This window comes from Lissotriton vulgaris, unplaced genomic scaffold, assembly GCF_964263255.1.
Source record: "Lissotriton vulgaris unplaced genomic scaffold, aLisVul1.2 SCAFFOLD_227, whole genome shotgun sequence".
In the NCBI taxonomy this organism is placed as follows: domain Eukaryota; kingdom Metazoa; phylum Chordata; class Amphibia; order Caudata; family Salamandridae; genus Lissotriton; species Lissotriton vulgaris.
The window spans coordinates 1,920,421-1,938,374 of record NW_028242055.1 but is presented as its reverse complement, the minus strand read 5'-3'; the positions used below and the strand labels follow the sequence as shown (position 1 = coordinate 1,938,374).

General features: G+C 50.7%; 1 protein-coding gene across 1 annotated transcript in view; it reads right to left on the bottom strand.

Annotated features, from left to right (window-relative positions):
* LOC147669084 (uncharacterized) overlaps window positions 1-16,033 on the bottom strand; it is a 42,798-nt gene extending 26,765 nt beyond the window's left edge. The window contains exons 1-2 of the mRNA XM_086948241.1: window positions 15,060-16,033; window positions 11,349-11,864 (exon numbers count right to left, since the gene is read on the bottom strand). Of these exons, the coding sequence (XP_086804367.1) occupies window positions 11,349-11,864; window positions 15,060-15,711 (1,168 nt within the window). The 5' untranslated portion in view covers window positions 15,712-16,033. The remainder of the gene's footprint in view (window positions 1-11,348; window positions 11,865-15,059) is intronic.
* Between the last annotated feature and the right edge of the window lie 1,921 nt (window positions 16,034-17,954).

Here is a 17,954-nt window from a genome sequence, read left to right as displayed (position 1 = left end):
CAGGTCTTGAATTGCTTCCTGAAGGCGAGGTGGTCCTGGGTCAGGCGGAGGTGGGTGGAGAGGGAGTTCCATGTCTTGGAGGCGAGGTAGGAGAAGGACCGTCCCCCTGTGGTGGCTCTTCGGATGCGGGGGACGGCGGCGAGGGCGTGGCCGGTCGATCGAAGCTGGCGTTTGGGAGCGTAGAAGTTGAGGCGGCTGTTGAGGTATCCTGGGCCTTGGTTGTGTAGGGCTTTGTGTGCGTGGGTGTGGAGACGGAAGGTGATTCTCTTGTTGACCGGGAGCCAGTGCAGGTCTCTCAGGTGTCCGGAAATGTGGCTGCGACGGGGGATGTCCAGGATGAGTCGTGCTGAGGCGTTCTGGATCCGTTGGAGTCTCTTCTGGAGTTTGGCGGTGGTTCCGGCGTAGAGGGAGTTGCCGTAGTCCAGACGGCTGGTGACGAGGGCCTGGGTGACCGTCTTCCTGGTCTCGGTGGGGATCCACCGGAAGATCTTGCTTAGCATGCGCAGGATGTTGAAGCACGACGAGGAGACGGCGTTGACTTGTCTGGTCATGAAGAGGGAGGAGTCCAGGATGAAGCCCAGGTTGCGTGCGTGGTCTGTTGGTTTGGGTGCGCTGCCTCGGGCGGGGGGCCACCAGGAGTCGTCCCAAGCGGCGGGTGAGGATCCCAGGATGAGGACTTCCGTCTTGTCCGAGCCTCAGAGGTTGCTGTGGCTTAGTGATTGTGTCTCTCTGTAGATAGGACGACCTCTCTTGTATTCAGGTGTGGTACTGCGTAGATGGTTCCAGCAGTCGCTTGCAATTCGCGTGGGTTTGAGCGTATCCGTTATTCCAGAAACTTTCGTCTTTCTGTTATTAGTGCGCAGTCTGCCGTCTTTTCCCACAGCTTTCTTGTAGGAATCGCTGCTAGATTGGGTGTAAATTGCTATCTTCTAGCTCCCTGGTTGGCAGATAAAATAGCGCGTGGTCTACTACGATGGATGCCCTTCCGTCTAGCTGTGGGTTGCAAGCTTGGTGTGTATTGTGCCTTATTCTGTACTCCCTGCTCAGTGCCAAAGAGGGGGAGACGGTTCATTTTTAGCGCTATGTCCCACCCTGGACTGTGCGTGCTGTGGTTTGTGATTGAGTTGCCGCGTTCCTCTTTATTGTGGTCTGGAAGTGAATGAAAATTGCCCGTGTCTCTCCGGGTCAGTTACCAGCGCGAGGGAAGATGGCACTCACCCTCCTCCTCCAGCAGTGTGGGTCCGAGCTTCCGGGTCTCTGCGGCGCCGCTGGGCATTTTCAATATTGCGCATTATTAAATCACCATTTTCCGGGCCTCTGGGGTACCTTGTCGGATGCACGCTTTGGGTTCTTCGCTTTATTCCTGCATCTCCCCTCGAGACTCAATGGGCAGGATGTAGACGCGTTCCTTCCACCACGCCGGTTGGTATTTGCGGTCTAATCGTGCCTTTTCCCGTCCTTCGGCGGTCGCCCCCTGCCACAGGCCGAGCTGCCTGCAACTTGAGCCGGCGTCACAGCGCACTCCAGGCCCCGGCTTTGATTTCTTTTAGGCCGCCTCGATGTCGGCGACGTTTTGGGCACTTGCTGGTTTTGGATTTCCTCCGGATTTTCACCGGAAGGCGCCGCCCAGCCGCGGGTGCAGGCTCAGGCTCTTGGGGGTCTGTATGTGTCCGGATAAGTGATCGGATTGACTGTAGGCCTGTGTTCCTACCGGAGCTCCTGGGCTAGGCAGCCATCTTCGTCGGCTGTCAGCCATGCCCCCAAAATTCCCTGGTTTTGATCTCATCTTTTGGAGTGGGACTTTGCTATTCCCTCGAGTAGATTTGTTTTAGTTGAGTGAACATACCCACGGTGGGAGAGTCTGGGCGAGCTGGGTTGTGGCCTTCTTTAGTAGTTTGGATCCTACTACTTTGAGACGTTCCCCAAAGAATCATTATCAAGCAAGCTCTTCACAGTGCGCTTTAGAGGAAGGGGGACCTGTCCCTGCGACTTTAGGTTTCAGGAAAGAATGCACTAGGCTGTAGATTCCCCTGGAGGCCTGTGGCAACCATGTAATAGTCTCAGCAATGTCTATTAATGTGGCTTTCCTAATAGCATGTTGACACTTTTTCATCCTTTTTGTCAATCTCATAATTTTGCCTCCAATTCCTTTCCTCTCTTTCGCACAGTTTCTTCAGGTCTCCGATTTCTGGTGTGAACCAGGTGACATTTATCCTAGTACAACGAGACTTCCACATTTTCATCGAGCAATGGTGTGGCCGGAACCCATCACCCCAGACCTCTTCAATCAATCAATCAATCAATCAATCAGTTAATTTATAGAGCGCGCTACTCACCCGTCAGGGTCTCAAGGCGCTGAAGAGAGGGGGGGGGGAATTACTGCTGCTCGAAGAGCCAGGTCTTGAGGCGTTTCCTGAAGGCGAGATGGTCCTGAGGGAGTTCCATGCTTTGCCGCCAGGTAGGAGAACGATCTTCCTCCGGCGGTGGTTCTGTGGATCGTTGGGACGGTGGCGAGGGCGAGGCTGGCAGAGCGGAGCTGACGGGTTGGCGTGTAGAACGAGAGGCGGCTGTTGAGGTAGTCGGGGCCCATGTCGTGGAGTGCTTTGTGTGCCTGGGTGGGCGAGGAGCCTGAAGGGGATCCTCTTGTTGATGGGGAGCCAGTGCAGGAGTTTCAGGTGGGCGGATATATGGCTGTGGCGAGGAATGCCGAGGATGAGGCATGCAGAGGCGATCTGTATGCGTTGTAGTCGTTTCTGCAGTTTGGCGATATTTCTGTAGTCCAGTCGGCTTGTGACGAGGGCATGGGTAACCGTCTTTCTGGTTTCGGCGGGGATCCACTAGAAGATCTTATGAAACATGCGTAGGGTGTTAAAGCATGATTATGAGATGGCGTTGACTTGCTTGGTCATTGTGAGGAGGGGGTCCTGGATGAACCCGAGGTTGCGTGCGTGATCCGAGGGTGTCGGTGCGGTGCCCAGTGCCGTGGGCCACTAGGAGTCGTCCCAGGCGGATGGGGATTGTCCGAGGATGAGGACCTCCATCTTGTCTGAGTTCAGTTTGGGGGTGGCTGGGTCTTTCGTGAGGGAGAGTATCAGCTGGGTGTTGTCGGCGTAGGAGATGATGTTGATGTGGTGTTTGCGTGCGATGGCGGCGAGGGGGCTCATGTAGATGTTGAAGAGGGTTGGGCTCAGTGAGGACCTTTGGGGTACGCCGCAGATAATCTTGGTGGGTTCTGAGGGGAAGGGGGGGAAGGTGGACTCTCTGGGTTTTGTCAGAGATGAACGAGATGATCCAGTCCCGGGCTTTTCCTAGGATTCCAGTGGTGCAGAGGCGGGTTACTAGGGTGCGGTGGCACACGGTATCGAAGGCTGCTGAGAGGTCCAGGAGGATAAGGGCGGTTGTTTCTCCGTTGTCCGCCAGGGTCCTGATGTCGTCGGTGACTGCGATGAGGGCGGTTTCTGTGCTGTGGTTGGCTCGAAAACCAGACTGGGAAGGGTCGAGCGATTTGTGGGCCTCGAGGAAAGCAGTCAGCTGTTTGTTGATGGTTCTCTCCATGACCTTGGCAGGGAAGGGAAGAAGAGAGATGGGGCGAAAGTTCTTCAGTTCCTTGGGGTCTGCCGTGGGTTTTTTCCAGGAGGGCGTTGATTTATGCGTGCTTCCAACTCTCGGGGAAGGTGGCGGATGCGAACGAGCTGTTGATGTTCCAGAGATGGGGTGCGATGATGGTGTCGGCTTTGTTGAAGATGTGATGGGGACACGGGTCCGAGGGGGAGCCGGAGTGGATGGAGTTCATGATGCTTATGGTTTCTTCTGAGCTGATAGGGGTCCAGGAGCTGAGGGTGGTGGTGGGGGCTGCTGGTTCGGTGGTAGGTGGTGGGGTCTGGGGTCCGAAGCGGTCATGTATATCCGCAATCGTACGGTGGAAGAACGTGGCGAGGGAGTTGCAGAGTTCTTGTGACGGTGTGATGTCATTGGAGCTGGCGCTGGGGATGGAGAGCTCTTTAACGATCTTGAAGAGTTCTTTGCTGTTGTGGTTGATGTTGTCTAGTCGCTCTTTGAATGATGTCCTTTTGGTGGAGTGGATCAGCTGGTGGTGTTCTCGGGTGGCGATTTTGAGGGCTGTCATGTTTTCTGTGGTTCGTTCGCTACGCCAGGTTTTATCGAGGGCTCAGCAGGATTTCTTAGATTCTTTGAGGGTGTACATGAACCATGGGGTTTTCCTGTTGCTGGTCCCGCCTGGGGGGTTCTTAAGTGGAGCGAGGTTGTCGGCACAGTTGGAGATCCATTGTGTGAGGTTGTGTGCTGCGTTGTTGACGTCGGTGGTGTTGGCTGGTAAGTTCTGGTTCAGTGATGAGAGGAGCTGGTCTGTGGTGATTTTGCTCCAGCATCTGCCGGGGGTTTGTTGTGTGCAGTGTTGTTGAGTCTCTCGTTTGAAGGTGAAATGAACGCATCTGTGGTCGGTCCAGTGTAGTCCGGAAGAGTGGCTGAAGGAGACGTGGTTGCTGGCGGAGAAGATGGGGTCGAGTGTGTGGCCAGCAATGTAGGTGGGGGTGCTCACCAGTTGCTTGAGTCCGAGGTTGGCGAGCAGGGTGGTGGTGTTGCAGTCGTTTTTCTCCAGGTGAAAGTTAAGGTCCCCGAGGAGGATGTATTCTGGTGAGGCTAGGGCGTGCGGGCTGATGAAGTCGGTGATGGTTTCGCTGAATTGCGCGCGTGGGGGCGGGGGTCTGTAGATGAGTGTTCCTCTGAGGGTGGTCTTTGGGTCGGTGTGGATCTGGAAGTGTATGTGTTCGGCAGCGAGGGGTGTGTCTTCGGTGGTGGTCGTGATGTTGATGTCTTCAGATCCATCTGATAGGACTATCTTCTCCTCCTTGGAGTATGATGGTTGTCGGTAAACGAGGGGTCTCTGAAAGCACAACTGCCTTCCCTCATTGCATGAGGAGGGCCACTCTACAGGCTTACTTCTGAAGTGGAAGCCCAGGTGAACTGGGGCCAGAAGGAGTGGCGGCCGCCCATTCCAGCTCCTCCAGCCTCTACCGTTCACAAAAGTGGTTAACTCATCTGAAAGGTTAGAGCTAGATACAAAATGACTACATCCCCTGCATGGCAGGAGCAGGTGCTGGCTCTGCTCCAGCTGGTGTTACCTTCCTATGACCTGTTGTGGTATTGGGAGCGCCTCCATTTTGTCTCAAAAGCTGAACCAATCCGCTGCCCCCATAGCTTCCCTTCCACTGGAGCAGGTGACTGCGAAGAAGCGGTAGGAACTAATGGGATGGGAAGAGGAGACGGGCCGTCACCTGCAGGACGCAAGTCTTCTAATGATGCAACCTACACCCACCATTCCTAATCTGGAAAGGATTCAATATTCTTTATCACGAGGAGAAGAGGAATATAAATTTCACAGCCACTGATACCACAAGCAGCTGCTTAAAAGGCTGGAAAGATGACAAAAAATAGTGGACTACAAGAACTTCTGATAAAGTATTTGCTTAAAGTCATAAACATGGGATTTGCCCATCCTCTGTCACCATCATAATCATGTCTGGCTTTGAGGCAGCCCAAGTTCTTTCATATAAGGGCTGTTTGGGCCACAAAAAGACTTCATGAGGGGAGGGGAGGAAGGCTCTTTTAAATCAACTAATGTGGAGAGGAAAGAATCAGTGAAGGAGGAAGTGCTCAGCGGTTCGCATCCCTGAGCCACAGAATCCAGCTCCAGATTCTAAAGATTTCAGAGGGTAGCGAACTGCAGGCAAGTTGGACAGGAGAAATATTGCAGGGGACAAGACACAAGGACCTGCTAAATGGGTTCATACTGGGGCCTCCATTAAGTAGGTGCTGGGTGAGTGCGGGGCACTGGATAGTGGGAGGAGGGAAACAGCAGGAAGAGGGAGGAAACAAGCAGAAAAAGGCAGAACACAGATCAGACAAGCATTGGAAATGCAATAGGTCTCGCATTAGGAAAGTTTGAGCTATTGGTATTGTAAATGACACTTTTTTATTTATGTGTTGGTTTTGAAAGTAGCAAAATTAATAGCTTTGTCAGTTATAATGTCAATAGTTTTAACTTTTGCAAATGTGACACTGATAGCATTTGTAATGCAATGTGTGTTGTATTTACGTGACTTAGATGTATTGATATTACAAATAACAATGGCTTTTAATTTTGTAAATAATTAATACTTAAATAAAAGTTGTTGTAATTTATAATGGCAATAGCTTAAACGTTTGTAAATAACTTTTGTGAAGATTATGTTCAGTGTATTTTATTGTGACGAAAATCCAAGAACATTGCATTTGCACCTACACACACACAGAGCCACACACATTTAGATGTGGTGGTGGTGGATCCGGGGGATATGGTGGTGGTGGATGTGGTGGTGGATGTGGTGGTGGTGGTGATGGTGGATGTGGTGGTCATGGTGGTGGATGTGGAGGTGGATGTGGTGGTGGATGTGGTGGTGATGTGGTGGTGGTGGATGTGGTGGTTGTGGTGAAAGTGGTGGTGGATGTGGTGGTGGATGTGGTGGTTGTGGATGCGGTGGAAGTGGTGGATGTGGTGGTGGTGGATGCGGTGGATGTGGTGGTGGATGTGGTGGTGGATGCGGTGGTGGTGAAGTGGTGGTGAAGTGGTGGTGGATATGGTGGTGGTGGATGTGGTGGTGGCGGTGGATGTGGCGGTGGTGGATGTGGTGGTGGATGTGGCGGTGGATGTCATGGTGAATGTGGAGGTGATGGTGGATGTGGTGTTGGATGTGGTGGTGGATGTGGTGGTGGATGTGGTGGTGGATGTGGTGGTGATGGTGGATGTGGTGGTGGATGTGGTGGTGGTGGTGGATGCGGTGGATGTGGTGGTGGTGGTGGATGTGGTGGTGGATGCGGTGGTGGTGAAGTGGTGGTGGATATGGTGGTGGTGGATGTGGTGGTGGCGGTGGATGTGGCGGTGGATGTCATGGTGAATGTGGAGGTGATGGTGGATGTGGTGGTGTATGTGGTGGTGATGGTGGATGTGGTGGTGATGGTGGATGTGGTGGTGGATGTGGTGGTGGTGGATGCGGTGGTGGTGGATGCGGTGGTGGATGTGGTGGTGGTGGTGGATGTGGTGGTGGATGTGGTGGTGGTGGTGGATGTGGTGGTGGTGGTGGATGTGGTGGTGGCGGTGGATGTGGCGGTGGTGGATGTGGTGGTGGTGGATGTGGTGGATGTGGTGGATGTGGTGGTGGATGTGGCGGTGGATGTCATGGTGGATGTAAATGTAAATGTAAATGTACAGGAATTTATATAGCGCAAATCACCACTGGTTTCTAAGCGCTTGCTTAGGGAACCCGTCCTGGTATTCCCCTGTGAGATAACCCCAGCAGGGTATCCGCAAGGTGAAAGCCAGGCATCCCGCCATGAGGGGCTGTTGTGGAGATTAAGCAAGCTATTGCCCAGAGTCGCAGAGTGTGAACCCATGAATGGAGTAGGCACCGGAGCGAGAATTGTCGAGTCCATGGACATTTTAGGACTCAAGACCCGCCGAACCGGGAATTGAACCCTGGTCCCGGGCTGACCTCGGCTTCCAGGTCTGCCTGCTCTAACCAGTGAGCCACACTCCTCCACTGGATGTGGAGGTGATGGTGGATGTGGTGGTGGATGTGGTGGTGGTATATGTGATGGTGGATGTGATGGTGGATATGGTGGTGATGGTGGATGTGGTGGTGGATGTGGTGGTGATGGTGGATGCGGTGGATGTTGTGGATGTGGTGGTGGTGGTGGATGCGGTGGTGGTGGTAGTGGTGGATGGGGTGGTGGTTGTAGTGCATGTGGTGGTGGTGGGTGTGATGGTGGATGTGGTGGTGGTGGATGCGGTGGTGGTGGATGTGGTGGTGGTGGTGGATGTGGTGGAGGATGTGGCGGTGGATGTCATGGTGGATGTGGAGGTGATGGTGGATGCGGTGGTGGTGGATGCGGTGGGGGTGGTGGTGGTGGTGGATGGGGTGGTGGTTGTGGTGGAGGTGGTGGTGGATGTAGTGGTAGTGGGTGTGGTGGTGGTGGTGGATGCGGTGGTGGTGGATGTCATGGTGGATGTGAAGGTGATGGTGGATGTGATGGTGGATGTGGTGGTGATGGTGGATGTGGTGGTGGATGCGGTGGATGTGGTGATGGTGGATGTGGTTGATGCGGTGGATGTGGTGGTGGATGTGGTGGATGTGGTGGTGGATGTGGTGGTGGTGGGTGTGGTGGATGTGGTGGTGGTGGGTGTGATGGATGTGGTGGTGGATGTGGCAGTGGATGTGGCGGTGGATGTGCATGAGTGGTGTGCGGAGTCTGCAAATTGGGATGAGAACACATTGATGTCCGGTATCATTAGACAAAAAGCTGAACTCGAGGAGGAGGAGGCTTCTGTCACAGACGGCGCGCGGCCACTCGGCTCAACCTTAAGCTCGCACGAGTAAAGCAAGGGGTTGTCTATTACTGTTTACTGTAACAAAAATAAGGTGCACTGCTTCCTTAATTATCTGTTTTACATCTGTGCAGGGAGTAGGAGGGCGGGGAAGAGTGGGAACAGCAAATGTATCTTTGCCGAAGTTGTTTTATTACAGAAGAGTAGTGATGTCACAACTGCAATGCAAAAAGAAAAATACAGGCAAGCGTTATCACAAGCTTCCCTATCTGACAAGAATAATACATGTAAAGAGGTGGTATAATACTCCCGTTGAGTATCTGTGTGCTTTTACAAAAAACATTAAAACACTCATTCAAATGTATCAACATTGGCATGATGAAATCCTGAAATTCAACAAGGAGCTGCAGAGGGAAACTCAATGCCAGGCCACCCTCCAATCAACATATAATTCAACAAGGACCTAGCATTGAAGGGCACTTTCAACAAATTGTATATATGAATACGTAGGATTAATCCTACGTATTCATATATACAATTTGTTGAAAGTGCCCTTCAATGATGATATCCTGAGTCAGTTTATGTGAGATTGAAACCTACAGGTTGGTTCCAGGCTGTTGTGTACCAATGCGTGCGTTTAAGAATAAGGTAATACCGCTCTTTTCTACTCTGTTGCTGTCAACTAACCAATCATTTGATCAACACTTGGACATGACACAACGCCATCTGTTTCGTAAGATTCAGCAACGAAATGTCTTTCAAGTACCGCGAGTGAGGCAGAACTTCCTGGATTTAACGAGCTGATAAGGAAGCAGTTTAACTAATTGCCCCCGGGAGTAAGATTTCAACTACTTTGGCTGTCCTCGGCGATTTGCAAGAACAAGGATGTGTGGGAACCTACATAACTAGACAATAAAGTTAACAGTGCGGTATTAGCAACAGACCCTGAAATTTGCCGAGGATCACAGTCTTGCACATTCGAGCTGACCTGTGGCAACAAAATGCGCAGCAACAATTACATTGAAACACGCGTCCTGCCCTCGGTAAGTTTGAAGTAGTTGATGTTGGGAAACCCCACATGCCAGCCCCATGCCTTCTGACTATATATATATTTGCTAAACTTCGTGGAAACAGCTATGTGTAAAATGTGATTCCTTGCGAATACGCCTCACTGTATGGAAAGCGCTTTGACGTCAATGACGCCACAGTCTGAGCTATATTAAAGTTAATGATAAATTAACATAGCTAGAGAGTTCAGCCTGTTTTGGCAGCCCGAGATACTTAAAGTGAGGTAGAGAACTCATGCAGCGCCAAAGATATAGCTCTAACGTGGGAGGAGAAATACGAGATGGCCTGGCGGCCGTGAGACGTGTGAAGCAGGGGGCGGGGGGAGCGGATACCTTTGAAGTACTTCAAAGGCTTGTTGGCACAGCGCACGCTGGGGGATGACTGTGGGAGGGAGGCTGGTGTCTGTGCACGCGCTTTTTATGGCAATGCACATGCGTATTGAGAGAGCTTTTCACGGGCACTTCATGGAATCGCCCGATCTCGGTAAGCTCTGTTTAAGCCCCTTTATATCTCGCTCCGCTCACTCAATGCGCATGCGCATTGAGATAGGTCGCTCGACCTAAAAAACAAGAAGGAAAGGTAACAAAGAGCACAAGAGTGCAAAACAGAGGGCATAAAAACTAGCAGAAAAGGCAAAACCGAGGGTAAAAAAATAAGCAGAAAGGCTAAATAGAGCAGAAGAAGGCAACACCAAGGGTAGAAACAAAGCAGAAATGCAAAACAGAAAGCAGAAAAAGGCAGAAAAGGCAAACCAGAGGGCTGAAAAAAAAGCAGAAAAAGTAAAACAATGAAGAAGAGAGCAAAACAGATGCCAGAAAAAAAGCAGACGGCATAACAGAGCAGGAGATGTCAAGGCAGAGGGCAGAAAAATGAGCAGAAAGGGCTAGAGGGCAGAAAACAAGTAGTTGAGGCAAAGTTGTGGACAGAAGAACAAGCAAAAAAGCAAAACAGAGCAGGGGAGGGCAAAAACAAAGGGCAAAAACCAGAGAAGGGGAAAACAGAGCAGAAAAGAGCAATGATAGGGCAAAACCGAGGGCACAAAAGCAAGCAGGAAAGGCAAAACAGCAGACAAGGGCAAAACAAAGGGCAAAAAACAACAGAGAAGGGGAAAACAGAGAAGAAAAAGAGCAATAAATGTGCAAAACCGAGGACACAAAAACAAGCAGGAAAGGCAAAACAGCAGAAGAGGACAAAACAGAGGGCAGAAAAACGAGCAGAGGAAGACAAAACAATGGGCAGAAAATTGAGCAGGAAAGGCAAAATAGAGCTGAAGACGACAGGAAACCGAGCAGAAAAGACAAAACAGAGGGCAGTAAAACTAACAGAAAAACAAGCAAAAAAAGCAAAAACAGAGATGAAGAGGGCAAAGCCAAGGACAGAAAAATGAGCAGAAAAGGCAAAACAGAGCAAGCAATAAGCAGAGGAGGCATAACAGAGGGGAGCAGGTAGACAGGCAACAGAGGGTAGCAGACTGTGGGTAAGCTGAACAGGAGAACTGCCGCAGAGGGAGCTGGCACACAAGGACCTGCTGCAGCTGCAAACTCTGTAAACATAACTAACGTCTGTGAGGGGAGACAAACTCGACTGGAGCCAGCCCGCGAAAGGTTCAAGTAGCTCAGTATGCATAGAGGACTGCAAGTCATAAGCCAACTGGTCCGTGACAACATGCATCCCTCAAGAAACATCACCGCCAGTTCTATGCCTCTTAACTCTGACATACTAAGGGCCCGGTTATAAGCTGAGCAGAGCCTTACCCCTGTTGAGGAGGAACACTGATCATGTCTGGTTCAGTCTCGGACAACATTTAGCCCATGCCCCCCAAAAACCAAAATATACAGTTCTAGGGTAGAGGCCCATCACTGACACACTGGACAATCAGATGTGAGGACTACTTGCTCACCTGAAGAGAGGCCTTCCCGTTTCCGCATCTGGCCCCTGTTCACGGGCAGAGCGTCTTCAATAAACCTCGGTGTAACCTCGCTCTTCACAGCCAGAAGTTCTGCAGAGAAGCCATCACACCCCTCTGCCCGTGGACAGTCCTGGTCAGCAGGTGGTGTATATCCATCACCAGTTCTGTACTTGGAGCCCGGGTCGTACTGAAGATAATACGGGGGCACCTGCCTTCCCTTCTTGTGTTTCTCTTCACACTCACTGTGGTTCTCCTCCTCATCCACTGCTATGATCTCAGATTTCACGGACGCCGACTCTAAGAGGGCTCCATCAATCTGTGTGTGGTCGGCATGGTTCCGGTGGTCCCTCACACCCGGTTTCTCCTCAACCTGTGTTTGCGCCTCGGATTTCACGCCCACGGGCTCAGTGGAGGCGCAATCAACCTTTGCGCTTCCCTCAAAGTTTTGGCAAACTCTCACAGATGGACCATTCCTGGCTTCATTGATTTCTTCCAGGTTCTCAGCCACTGAAATCAGTCGGAAAAGAAACAAAGGTCATGCGTCATTTGAGTTATGGGTTTAGATAAAGTCTAGAATATTTAACAGCTTTGAGCTGGCGCTGCAAACACTGGATTTAACTCCGCATCACAAGAGGAAGTCTACTCTGAACAGGAGCTCGGTATACAGTCTGTCGAGGTGTACCGAAACCACAAGAATCAGACCAGAATTCAAGAAGCGACATTCAAAGTTATATGTTGCAACTTTTAATTAAAACGTTCATATATTGTCTGTAAGGATACTTATTTTTAGCGTGGGCACATGCTACTTCTTGACTTTATTAGGTTCAAATATTCCATGTTAAATTGGGGTATTAGTTTCAACCTTTAGCTGCTCCACAGAACTTATTTTTTCTTGGTGCTTTGTGGCAACATTTTAAAAGAATCCCTCCACCTGTTTTGGTTGATTTGATGGAGGAGGTGATGGAGTGGGTAATGGAGGATGTGATGGAGTGGGTAATGGAGGAGGTGATGGAGTATTTATTTTTTTAAAGGTTTTATATAGCGCTGGCTAGACCCGGAAGTATCAGAGCGCTTTACATGAGCATCAGTTCATAGTTACAAGTTACATCGTTACAAAGGTTACACAGTTATAAGAGCATGGCAACATAGTTACTAGCAAGGTCGAGATAAACAATAAGCACAAATACGAAAAGGGAAAATCAGGCAAGGGAAAAGATTCAGGGGAGGGGGAAGGAGCTGGGGAAGTAGATAGGTAATGAAGGCGGGAGAGAGAAGGGGAGGGTGAAGGACACAGAATGGAAAGAAGAGGGGAAGGGAGACAGCGACACAAACTGGTAGAAGAGTCAAAGCAACGTCCAAAGTCCACTAAGCTGTGGACCCTGGGGAAGTGGTATCACTTCCCTATTTCTGTTGCGAGAGGCTCCCTTTACGCAGTGGACTCTCTCAGAGGGGTCTCTGAGACTCCATGGCCTACATACTGGATCCTACCCCAAAAAGGGGAGAAGGAGTGCTTTGGCAAGGGGGGCCATACCATACCTCAGCTGTGAGTGGTCCTTGGCGCTGTGGACTCACTCAGCGGGTTCGCTGAGACTCCAGAGTATAAATATTGGATCTTTCCCCAACAAGGGGAGAAGGAGTGCTTAGTCAAAGGGCACAAAGGACAGGGGGCTAGGCAGACTAGCAGGCAAGGTGAGAGATTCAGAGGAGAGAGGATAGGAGCTAGGCGCTAGGGAGGTAGACAAAGAGAGAAAGAGTACTAAATGGGAACAAATTTAATTAATGAGTTATTATATAGCGTTGGCTACACTCGATGGAATCAGAGCGCTTTACATGAGGGACAATAATGTTGCAAATTACATCAGTTAAAAGTTACATAAGTATCAAGAAAAGCATTAAAAGAACATAGGGGACAAGGTGAATGGGGCAGGAAGGGTAAGGGGATAGGGTAAAGGGGTAGGAGGAAGACAGGACGTAAAGACGAGGGGAAAATCTGCCCAAGGTCCGGCTGGGTAGGTGACGGCAGGGAGGGGGGAGTCCGCAACCCATCTCCTCTTTAGCTATATGGTAGCTCCACCGGGCATCAGCCGAATCGCTAGGTCTCAACAATCTGGGGTAGGTTCCACAGGTTCCAAGTCCGGATGTGTAGGCAGGTTAGGGGATAGGTTAAAGGTCTAGTCAATGTCCAATTGTTGTCCCAGGGAAGTAAAACAACGTGTAGGGGACCACTATGGAAGCCATCTTGGGGTCAGGCAGGGACTGTACTGTACACCCTGTACACTGGTGGCCAGCCTAATGTTAGGCATCATGCAGTTAAAGTCAATATCCAGGACAGTGGCCACCAGAAAATAACAAATCCAGCGTGCACACACGATCACATGCAAAGACAAGCACACGCGCACACCAATGTGAGCACACACTCTCATATGCACACTGACGCACACAGACAAGCAGGAAGCCAGAAGCATCCAAGAACACAGGCACACATACAATCCCATGCTCGAATACAAAAACACCCAAATATATCCACACGCACAGACAAGCACAAGCACACACAAATGTGCTCACTCTCATATACACGCAGACACGCACAAACGCACATACATAAACTATCACAAAAAAAACACAAGCACACATACAATCACATGCTCCAGAACAAAAATACCCAAGGACGTACACACAAACACATGCACACACACACACCATCTCACGCACAGACATGCACAAGCACACAACAAATGTGCGCACACACTCTCATACGCAAACAGAATGGCGCACATACAGAAACATCCACACGCACAAGCACACATACAATTCCATGCTCTAATACAAAAACGCTCAAATACATGCACACACCATCACACGCACAGACATAAGCACACATACACAAACATCTGCGCGCACAAACACAAGCATACATAGAATCACATGCTCTAATATAAAACTACTAATGGGTTACATACAGTGGAACTGGAGGAGGGAAAGAGAAAAGTGCATATGTAGACACCCTTCACAAGATGAATGGTTAAAACAGGGGACGGTTCTCACCTGAGACGCCAGCATGTGCTGGGAGAGATGGAATGGGAAGGGAGAGGTGGCCCCGGCCGCTCCCTGAAGCGAGATGATCAGGAGATGAGGAGGAGGTGATGGAGGATGTGATGGATTGGGTGATGGAGTGGTTGATGGAGGAGGTGATGGAGGAGGTGATGGAGTGGGTGATGGAGTGGGTGATGGAGTGGGTGATGGAGGAGGTGATGGAGGGGGTGATGCAGTGGGTGATGCAGTGGGTGATGCAGTGGGTGATGGAGTGGGTGATGGAGGAGGTGATGGAGGAGGTGATGGAGGAGGTGATGGAGTGGGTGATGGAGGAGGTGATGGAGGAGGTGATGGAGGAGGTGATGGAGGAGGTGATGGAGGAGGTGATGGAGGAGGTGATGGAGTGGGTGATGGAGGAGGTGATGGAGGAGGTGATGGAGTGGGTGATGGAGGAGGTGATGGAGGAGGTGATGGAGGAGGTGATGGAGTGGGTGATGGAGGAGGTGATTGAGTAGGTGATGGAGGAGGTGATGGAGAAGGTGATGGGGAGGTGATGGAGGAGGTGATGGAGGAGGTGATGGAGGAGGTGATGGAGGATGCATTCTATAGACTCTGTTCAACAAGATCTAGGAAGTCCTCAGAGCACCAGCTGGAATCAAGCCACCTTACCTTCAGTTTGGACACCCTCCTGCCACGATGACGAGTGGACACTGCGGCTGCCATCTTGAAGGGCTTCCTTGCACTCAACCAAGTATCTCTCAATGAGCTCCACTAAGCTGTCAAGGGAGCCCACCCGCTGACGCTCCAGCCACCCCTGAGCACCACCTGGAAGGATCTGAACCAGCTGCTCCATCACAACGAGATCCACAATCTCTGCAGCGCTGCGGACTCCAGGTTTTAGCCACCTCTGGCACAAGTCCTGCAGCTGATGGGTGACTGTCCAAGCGCCTGCTTCGACGGTAAAAGGTAGACTGCGAAACCTCTTCCGGCAGGTATCCTCACCCACTCCTAGGTGGTCAAGGATGGCATGTTTCAACCTTTCATAGTCTTTGGCACTTCGATGTGGCAGGTCTGGGTAAGAGGCCAGTGCATCACTAGCAAGCAGGGGAGCCAGCGGCATCACATGCTGCTCCGAAGGCCACAGGACGCCCTCAGAGGCACACTCAAACACGAGCAGGAAGCCCTCACCATCCCGTGACGGGTCAAGCTTCACCATCTTCCCTCCTTGGATCTGAGTCTGTGGTCTCTGTAGGACTTTCAGCGGAAACTCCTGCTGCCCGGCGGGCACTGGCACATGAATATTTTCCAACGTTTGTACCATGGTATTAGGCCAGGTTTATTGATTCACTTTGTCTTCACTTGGAAAGGTTATTACTTAAATATCAAAAGGGACAGATGGGTGACCGACCACTGATGGAAACAGATGCACCAATACTTCTCCGGTGTTGGGCAGGGCCTCGCTGACAATCACAGCACCTCTACAGGCCCATCACCTCTCCTGGTGCTGAAGCTGTCCAGTGTCACCTCTCCTGGTGTTGAAGCTGGCCAGTGTCTGAGGATGTCCCCTCAGCAGTCTCCAGCCCCACTGTGGTTACAAAGGTCCATCACATTCTCCTGAGGCGGCTTGAGATGACATGAGGTTCCTGAAACAACAAACACTGCGTTACCCTTCGTAGCTTTCAGAAACAATGTGCCTGATTCACAAAGGTAACAAACTTTTAAGTAGGCTTAGACTTCTGAGTCAGTTTACTACTTTTCAGTAATCACAAACTGCACTTTTGTAACAACTTACCCTTTTGATACACATGGTCAACCACTGGCACTGAAACACCGATCCATAGAAAATACAGGAAGTAGGGACTTACTAGAGTGTAAATTACTACAAAAGTGCAGCTTGAGAACAGCACTTTCCAATACGTTTTGTAGTACTACTGTAGTACCGCAGAACATACTAATTAATGTTAATGTTCATACACTTTCTCTTCTTCCTCTTCTTCGCCTGACCCTCGTGATGAACTTCTCCTTTCATTGTCGACATATCTGACGTGTCTTGTTGTCGACTTTTGTTTGTTGTCTTCCTGTCCTTCCTCTGTCATCTCTGAATTGTACGCCTTGGCACACACTGGCGTAGTGGTTTCTTCCATTACATCTTTTGCACGTCTGGCCAAACGCTGGGCACGGGCCTCTGTGTGGAAATTCCATTCCGCACCTGTAGCATGTTCCTTCAGGGTGTCTCCTCTCTGCTTGTTCCCTTCAGTCATTCCTCCACAGGCCAGTGCGATATTTGTCTGTCATGTGGTGTGCATTTTCGATTTCGACGTTCTTCCCTCTTTCCATTTCCTTGGCATGTGCAGTTGCTCTCGCCTCTGCTCTCGCCAGTGACAGGATGTTCTCCAATGAGGTCGGTTCTTTTAGGATCCTTGCCCTGAATCCTGTGTTACGACCGCCTTCAATGACATTGAAGCCAATACCACCCAGGCCGTGAACTACGTTCTAGCCAGGCTTTTATGGCAACAGTCCCCAGAATCAAGAGGTCTAGAGCAGGCGGAAGAATGTTCACCTTCAACGCCTCAAAAATCTGGAACACCCTTCCCCCTCACCTGAGATCTAACCCTAACCTTGCCTCCTTCCGCAAGCAACTTAAAACCCATCTATTCAAATCCCCGTAATCTATTCAGCCCCCCACCCTCCTCCCAGTCTCTGTCAGCCTCATTACACCCCCCCCCCTCTGGTTCCCTAGCGCTTGGACGCCCCAGGGCAGCAATCGTGCTGTAGAAATGTATTTTCATTTTCATTTCATATTCCTTTATTTTACTTTATTTAGCCTCTTCTGGGCTTTCTTAGTCCTTTTTTGTCTTTATTCTTGTTTTTTTCCTTGTATTTTTGCTTCTTTTCTTTCTTGCCTGGCCTTAAAATGGCCGCCCTGTTGGTTCCTATGGTCTTTCTTTGTATTGTCCTTTTCCCAAAATGGCCGCCGCTCTTCTCGCGAGATTTCGCGATCAAAATCTCGCTCGCCTGACTTAAAAATGGCCGCTTCTCAGATCTCGCTTCTGATTGGCCCAGCTGCCTGACCTTAAGATGGCCGCAGAGACTCTCGCGAGAACTCACGCCTCAATTTCGATAACACGTTTCCTTTCGCGCTTACCGCACTTTGTTGGCGATCTCTTCAGAAGCGGTCGGGTGGGCTCCGATGTCGCTCGTTTCTCCTTTCCTTCTCGCAAATCCAGGGTGGGCACCTGGTTATTCCTGATGGCGCCGTCTATCGATACACGTCGATCTACGCATCGGCTCGTTTCCCTCGTCGCCAGTTGTCGTGTTTCTGTAGTGGGCGCCAGTCAACACACCAAACTCGGGACACCGGTTAGTTGCTCATTGCTTCTTTTATTTCTTTCCCTTAGCCGCTGGTTACATGCACGTCCGTCCCCGTATCCGTCCTGGTCAGTCTGCCGTCCTTCCTGTCCCTAACCGATGTGGTGTCCGGTGACCTGGTCCCCTCCCTCATGACCCACAGGGTCCTAGTGTCCTCCAGTTCTGTCGTCCTATCTGTCGGGTCACGACACAAAT